At 44.4% G+C, this 8,378-nt stretch overlaps 1 protein-coding gene across 2 annotated transcripts in view; it reads left to right on the top strand.

Annotated features, from left to right (window-relative positions):
• Positions 1–3,395: 3,395 nt before the first annotated feature.
• Positions 3,396–8,378, top strand: part of UNC13B (unc-13 homolog B) — a 1,359,370-nt gene continuing 1,354,387 nt past the window's right edge. For both annotated transcript variants that reach the window (XM_069212466.1, XM_069212457.1), the window contains exon 1: positions 3,396–3,575. In XM_069212466.1, the coding sequence (XP_069068567.1) occupies positions 3,554–3,575 (22 nt within the window). In that variant the 5' untranslated portion in view covers positions 3,396–3,553. The remainder of the gene's footprint in view (positions 3,576–8,378) is intronic.

Here is an 8,378-nt window from a genome sequence, read left to right as displayed (position 1 = left end):
AGTGTCTGTCGAAAACACCAGTAAAGTGCTACTGTTTATCAGCTGACTGCCAAAAAGGTCTGATGGGCCACAAATGGTCTGTGGGCGTACAGTGAGTAGTCCCGCCCTATGGTATGGCAGAAATTGGAGAGGCTCCTCAACCACTGTGACTAACGTATGTTGTCATCACTCAAAGGAATGTAGGCTGAAGCTATGCCCACTTCAAATAGTAGTCCCTTCACCAGCCACCACTGGAACGTTTGAGTCTTAAAGTCTATGGAATATGATAATCAGTCCAGATAATCCCTAATAAAAGAAAAGAAAAAAGGATCCTTTAGGGAGTAAACAATAACTGGACAAAGTTTGCCATTCCTAAAGGAGGTTGTTGATAATAATAGTGTCCATTGAAACGCATTGATGGAAAGGTAGAGCAGGATTGGCAGTACACAGTGGGTCTAAACATGGAATTCAATTTAGTAATGGACTGTGTATAAGTGTATGAATTATAAATGTGTGATTTTATTTGAAATTTAATGTGACATTATTTTAGAAAATAGGATTAAAGCGGTATAAGTTTTTCTAAAACTGATGTGGTTTTGGGGTCTATAACATTTTGGTGAAATTTGGGTGAATGTAGAGTCAGGTTTGAGTGCTTGTGTGACGTTAACCCTATGGAAAACCCTTTTGACTTCCTGTCAGGTGAGATCTAGCCTAACGAACCACAAACAGATTGCTGTAATACTTTACAAAGACAGCCACTGGTGGACCTGAGCCAATTTCAGCCTCAGCTCGAGTTTCACATTCCTGGCAGGTGAAGAAATACCCATACTACAGATATATCAAACTTGAGAGAGAGCCAAAGAGTTTCTGCATTCACTGCTCAATTGTCCTGGTATGTATGCACATGAACCTTCCCAGGTGCAGCGGAACCATATCTTCATGAACGCTATTGGGACTAACTTCAATATGAATGGAAAGACCTGAAAGTGAAACTGGCCCCATGGGATGTCTAACCCATGGAAGTTTTCAAACTTTGGATGGATGGATTAGTACATGAGAACAAGTATTTCCTTTGCCTATAGAAGTCAGAAAATAACCTGGGGCAACTAGTTATGACCTTCTGGAGAGCACCACCTGAAAAAGCACAATTATGACAAAAAACAGTACTTACTAACCCTATATGTCTGAAATGGCCTAAGGTCACAGAGAAAATGCAGGAAGTGTTATGGGTTTAAGACGGTAAAGACATGAAAGAGCCAGCAGATGAAACACTAACTCATGCTTATTGGTGGGAAAGTCCACAGCAAAAGCAAGATGATGATGACAACTCTTCTACCAGATAACAACTCACTCAAAACTACAAAAGCAAGCAGGAACGGGATGTCAAGAAGACTCAAGGTTAAAGACAGTGCTGGAACAGGACTTGGAGGAATTCAAGGGGAAACAAATGCAGATAAACGAAAATGGTGCCTGTAACAGGATAAAAGACTAACGGTGAATCAAACAAGAGTAATAATGCTTAAGACAAAAAATACATAAGAACTTGTTACCATGTTGTAATTCCTTGCACTGCAAAGTACTTTGAAAATCTTCTGCATCCCATGTTTCCCTACACTTAAGACTTGATTACAAGACGGTTAGGTTAATAACGACCCCTATTTATACACGGGTTGGAATTATGAGTTTCATTTTATTAAAGGCATCCGATAATTTTTGGATACGATAAATACCTCAAGGCTCTTTAGATTTTTTGAGGGTCAAACCTGACGAAATTAACAGTGGAAAAGCTAACAGTATTAACCATATCCTATGGATTTTGTTCCGTAAACACCAAAATCTGCATGTTATTGCCCATAAACTTATAATATGCGTTATTTACCACACCCGCTAAATAAAATACCCAGTGGTGTTGGTATTTATGATGTGTGATAAAAAACGCCTGAAATCGTAATCCGACCCGTAGTATCTTCCATGACAGTTTAAGCAGTTTGTAATCTTGAAGTGAAGCCTGAATAGAAAGTTGGTATGTGGTACTGACAAACGTTTGGTAACTGGAGAGCAAAGAGGGTCGGATTGGCCGTAACGGGCATCTGGCTTTTCCCCGGGAGGCTGGAAGGGTGGGGGATGGTTTTGCAGCGGTTGGGGCCGGTATAGGCCTCCAGTAATGAAAGCAGCAATGCTTCACACATGCCCCAAGGAGGGGTGGGAGTCAGACAAAATTGCCAGAGCTTCTTTGGGTTCCCAGTCCGGCCCTGAGAGCAGAGCTGGAAGGTTATCTACAAATAAGTCTCCTCAACTCACCTGAGCCCGTGTGATCCCTCTTCACACCGCAAGTGTATTTTAGCCCCAGGCTTTCCAGTAGGTAGAATTTGTTTTATTTTTTCAAGCAGTGTGTGAAAGCCCACTCACACACCGGTGAAGTGAAATATTTTTGAAGTAGGTAGATGTTCTGCTTGAGAGTGCATGCAGCAGGCAAATACTGAAGAAGACATCCAAGGTAAGAACAACATTCTTGTGAACCCTCCAGATTCAGGCGGGAAACTACCAATTCCTAGGATGGTCTCGCGCCTCCAGACTACTGTATGCAGAAATTCTATTCAGTTTTGTAAAACTGCCAAAAATAAAAGTGTTCACTTTAATAACACCCTCCAAGAATTATCTCAAAGATAATTTATCTTTGAGATAAGAATTATCTCAAGATAAATGTTTGTCCTTAATTTGTGGAGGAGGGTTTAGAGCATGTGAAAGGCCTCGAAAAGTTATTTTTAGCAATTTCACATAGATAAAACGAAAAGTGTGTTTAGAACTCGGATTTTTTTGTTGACACTATGTTATTAAACTGCCAAAAATGACATGCTGATTGTCTGTCACTATCCAGACCAATTGACCTGATTGAGGCAGATTGCCTCCGCTTCAAGAAAAGTGAAGTGGAAATACATTCTCCTGACTATTATTTTAAAATGCCCCACTTTGCCAGCTCTACAATGTTGTACGAAACAGGCGCAGCGTAAAGAAGATAAGGGAGCCAAACATCACGGGAAATAAAAACAAGCCGCTGAGCGGAGCGCACCGAGGCCCGGCGGCTGGTGAAAGTTTGAGATTTCCGACGGATGTGAAGTTTCCCAGGGAGGGAGCGAGGGAGGGGCCGGGCCTGCCGTCAGGTGAGGCCGCCGCACCCGCCGCCCTCCCCCTCCGCTCGCCGCCCCGGGCTAACGGCGGCCCCAGCCGGAACCGCATCAGGATGAGCCCCGTCCGCAGCACACGGCCCTAGATCCCTCCGCGGGCGGCGCGCGCGGGGCAGAGCCCGGCCGGGGCCGAGGGACGTCACCTCCAGCTGACGCCGGGACCAGCGCGCGCGGCGCGGAGGGAGCAGGGGAGGGGGAAAGCGCAGGTCGCGAGAGAAAGTAGTCCCCGGCAGAAGGCGCCGGGCGGGCGCAGGGAGCGGAGCGATGGCGCCGGAGGAGGCGGCTGCCCGGACCCGGCACGGGGAGCGCGGAGACCGGGCGGCGGCTGCGCAGAGGGCGTGAAGGCTGCGCCGTGAGCTTCCCCCGTCCCGGGGGGCAGGGGCGTGAAGATGACCCTGCTGTGCGTGCGCGGTGAGTGCGGGTTAACAAGTGTCAGCCGGGGTGCAGGTGGGCTGGATGCTGCTGACCGGCTGCGGGGTCCGGGGAGCCATAATCACAGCACCCGCGCTTGGAAGTGTGTGGAGCAGAAAGAAGTGGCAGGCACTTTCCCTCTCAGTTGTGGCAGGTGCTCCCTGTGTGTACAGCAGGTGTCCGGAGGGGCAGAGTTGGTATGGTGTGTGGTGCACCTGGTGGCGGCAGGAAGGGGCAGGGGTTGTTATGGTGTGTGGTGCACCTGGTGGTTACCGGGGCAGGGTTTATTATGGTGTGTGGTACACCTGGTGGTGACAGGAAAGAGGTTTTACAGTGTGTGGTGCACCTGATGGTGCAGGAAAGGGCAGAGTTGGTATGGTGTGTTGTGCACCTGGTGGTGGCAGGAAAGGGCAGAGTTGGTACGGTGTGTTGTGCACCTGGTGGCAGCAGGAAAGGGCAGAGTTGGTACGGTGTGTTGTGCACCTGGTGGTGGCAGGAAAGGGCAGAGTTGGTATGGTGTGTGGTGCACCTGGTGCCGGCAGGAAGGGGCAGGGGTTGTTATGGTGTGTGGTGCTCCTGGTGGTTACCGGGGCAGGGTTTATTATGGTTTGTGGTACACCTGGTGGTGACAGGAAAGGGGTTTTACAGTGTGTGGTGCACCTGATGGTGCAGGAAAGGGCAGAGTTGGTATGGTGTGTGGTGCACCTGGTGGCGGCAGGAAAGGGCAGAGTTGGTATGGTGTGTGGTGCACCTGGTGGCGGCAGGAAGGGGCAGGGGTTGTTATGGTGTGTGGTGCACCTGGTGGTTACCGGGGCAGGGTTTATTATGGTTTGTGGTACACCTGGTGGTGACAGGAAAGGGGTTTTACGGTGTGTGGCGCACCTGATGGTGCAGGAAAGGGCAGAGTTGGTATGGTGTGTGGTGCACCTGGTGGTTACCGGGACAGGGGTTGTTATGATGTGTGGTGCAGCAGCTGAGAGAGGAGCATCACCCCGGGCGCAGCAGCGTGCCACTCTGGTACTTGGTTACAAGTGGCCGGAGCTCGCTGGAGGGGATTGTTTTGTGTGTGTGTGGTGCACCTGTGTGTGACTCTGGTGGTTACAAGTGTCGGGGGCTGCTCGCCGAAGAAGGATTATGGATGCACCAGAGAGTGCTCACTCGGGTCATTCTATCTTTACCTTGAATAACACCTATACAACTTATTATAAACTCCTTATCCATCATGTAGAGTGTGGGGGGCAGCTTACTGTCGCGTCTGGGGAGCAGTGACCACAGAGCTGCTCACTGAGTGTTGGATGTGTCCTAATCGAATTACTTTGTTCACCCAGTGGTATAATAAAGGCGTGAAAGTCTACTCAGTGAGCAAGTGGGGCTATAGTTAGTGCCGGAGTGGGAATATAAATAGAAAGTGTTTAATAACATAGTCACCCTGGGATGATATAATTAATGAGATACTCTTATCACTGAGGGATATGAATAGAATACATGTATGAGAGGCTGACACTAGGTCCGGGCCATATAATTGCACAAGAGTCTGTTCTCTAGAGGGGTATAAACAAAACATACGGAGGTTGCTGTTCACTGGGACGGTGGGTGCATAATATATGCATGAGAGACTGTTTATTGAATAGGATGGGAATGGGTTTACATCTGACCAAGGAGTATCTATTAGCAGCACAAATGTTTCAAAACAAGCATTGGCAATGTCAACAGGTCTGACTTTCAAAGACTGATGTATGATAATGTGAAATATAAGTAAATAGCATGGGTATAGATATGTATTTATGTACAAGCAAACTATCCTAGAATAATATCAGTGTAGGTTAAAAGGTCAGGTGACAGTTGCTTTGCCAACCAGTTATTAAAATCCAGGGGCCTGATTACGAGTATATGTGATATTTACTATATCTGATAAATAACTATACTACAGGGTGCTTTATTTATCGGGTGTGATAATTAGAATCTATTATACGTTTCTGGGTAATAACGTGGATTTTGGTGTTTACCGCACCAAAATCCACATGATATAGTAAATACTACCCCTGTTAAATTTTGGCTGGGTTTACCTCCTGAACTTTAACAACGGTTGAGGTATTTAACGCATCAGATAATTATCGGATGCTTTAAATAACACTGAACTCGTAATTCTGACTCCTGCGCAAACATGGGCTTATGTAGAGGTTGAAAAGTAACGACTCACTCATACTGGGAACCCATTTAGGTTAATGACTGGCCTCCTCCCATCTGTGCTGCTGCCAGAGAAAAACAACATAAGTAGACACTTTAATAGTGTTCCAAATTCATGCGTGTGCCACTAAAAGTTCAAGCTTAGCAGCTGGATAGATAAACAAAATGGACACAGCTGCATGGGAGCAAACAGTTTTAAGTGACAGCACACAACTACTGCCCAATCAAAACATGTACTACTGGGTCCCAACGGGTGGGTGGAGCCAAAGCACCTCTCTAGTGATGCTCACATAGTTGTCTGGCGACAGCTGCGCTGTTACCCCATACCATGAAAATATATAAAAGGGTTAAAGGTACATAGTGAAATGGGCAGTTGGGGTAGTTAACATTATATCACAGTGCTCTCATGTGAAAGTTAGCAGACAGACTTAGCTGAACCTAATATGATATGCACATTAGAGCCCGGTATAAGGTAACTATGCATCTTTGTCTTAACAGCTGTACTAACAAGCATTGGCAAAGCAAATAAGTCTTGTCTTTGTGACCTTTTGGCTTTACCAATGGTTTTTAGCCACACTGCAAGGCATCCGAAGACAATAGGCATATATGTCTTGTTCTAATGTTTATATATTTTCACTAGTCTTGTTTTTGTGCCGTTTATCAAGCAGAGCTTGCGTCTTGGCTTTTTAGATAGCATACCATGCATGATCCAAGTTTGCGAGTGTGAGGTTTAAGGGGAAAAAGTGGGTGTAGGACAGTGTGGTTCAAAACATGCTTCAGTGTGTGGTTAAATTGGTTAAATATTTTGCATTAAATGAGGGCATTGTGGATCAGGTTACTGGATACTTGAAGGGTCTCTGGATTATGTTTGTTTTTCTAAATAGGGTTGGTAGTTGTGGGGAAGGGCACAAGTATGTATGCTGAAATGTACAGGGAATGAGGGGGTCAATGGTGGAAAGAGTGGGTCATGTATTGGATATTTGTACTGAATCCAGGGCTTGCCTTGCTTGTGTGTGACGGAGTAGTGTTGTGTAAAGAGTAGTCTGACAGGAGCAAGAAGAACTTTACTTTTCAAGCACTACTTTTTTCTTTTGTGTTGAGCACTCCATTAGAATACATGTGTTTGTGAGGAGTCTTCCTCAAGCTTAATTTTTATGCCATCTCACCTTGCCAAGAACACGTTAATCCAATCCAATCCAATGAGGCACATACACATACTGTCAATCATGCAAGTATGTGGCAACCTGGCATCATCTGGACGGAAAGAAAAATGCCCACAGATGAACAGTTCCAGAAAGCATGAAAATAATTAATTGACAAAGAAATGCACACATGTGTATGTTACGCAGTGAAATATTGGACACAGCACAAGCATGCATATCTTATGCATGTGTGTAAAATACACGTGTGCAGACTAGGCACCTGAAACATACATGTTCTATGTCTGTGTACGCTATTGTATGTGTTCATAAGCCACAGAGAAAAACTTTATTATAAATGCTTTAAATACAGAGGAGTCATTACAACAAAGTGGCTTGTTTTCAAATGTAAACACTGACTATAGGAGAGGTGCTGGGTGGAATTGTGATTACCTGCTGGTATGGAATAGTTACTATTTTAATGCTGGGACCCACCCCTTCACTGTAAGGAAATTTAGAAACTTTTTTCGACATTCACTTGGTCACATTATACAGTCACGTTTAAAAGTGCAAATTGGTGAAATAAGTGTAGGTAACCACGTGTGAATAAAATGTAATCGACCCCTTTGTTAAAGTGGACAAAATATTAAAATCCCCAAGAATGAATAATGGCATAATGGTGTATTATATATTGAATACAACTCAAAATAAATTGTGCTCATTAAATTCCTTTGATACTATTCTCTAGGTTTTTGATGGCTACTTTTGCTTTCTCCATAAACTGTTACTCAATATTATCTTACTTCACAACACTTAGGTGCACAAAATAATTACAAACCATATTCATTTTCAAAAAGTATAATGCATATATAATTGGAAATTAACATTTTAAACCCCTCCCTAATATATAAAGCTGAAAAGCAAAAGCTATCTCAAATACCAGGCATTCCTTTCATTACATTTCTAAATGGCTATACCCTGGCATGTGAATTATAACCTCATCGAAAGGTTTTCCAAAGTCGTGCAGTGTCTGGTTTCATTTGCCCTACACAATGTTTCTATCGATTCTGAATAGTATCAATGCTATCAATATGCTTCAATGACTTCTGTACTGCCTTCAGTACTTGGGCCAGACTTCCCACCTAGAACGTCCCAAGGGACACTACACACTTTGTTAGACCCAGGTGGATATTGATTGGTCGGGCATGGATAACCCAAAAGATTAGAAAAAATGGCCTGTTAATATTTAGGGCTACATTTTTATGCGTATCTGAAGTGAACGAGCAAAGGAAATTCAGTCCAGAGTATTATTACAGGTAGGCTCCCTGGTGAAGTTTAATGGTATGTATGGGGGACTGGCATATATACTACATTTGAAAGCCTTTTGCACAAAATCCCTCCCATAGTATTTTGAGGATCTGAAATATTCAGTATTAAGAAAGATGTCTTAGATCCAGTGAAAATGATGTTTAAAAAG

Source organism: Pleurodeles waltl, chromosome 1_1 (assembly GCF_031143425.1).
Source record: "Pleurodeles waltl isolate 20211129_DDA chromosome 1_1, aPleWal1.hap1.20221129, whole genome shotgun sequence".
NCBI lineage: Eukaryota > Metazoa > Chordata > Amphibia > Caudata > Salamandridae > Pleurodeles > Pleurodeles waltl.
Note: the sequence above shows the minus strand (reverse complement) of the source record. Positions and strands in the feature narration are given on the sequence as shown.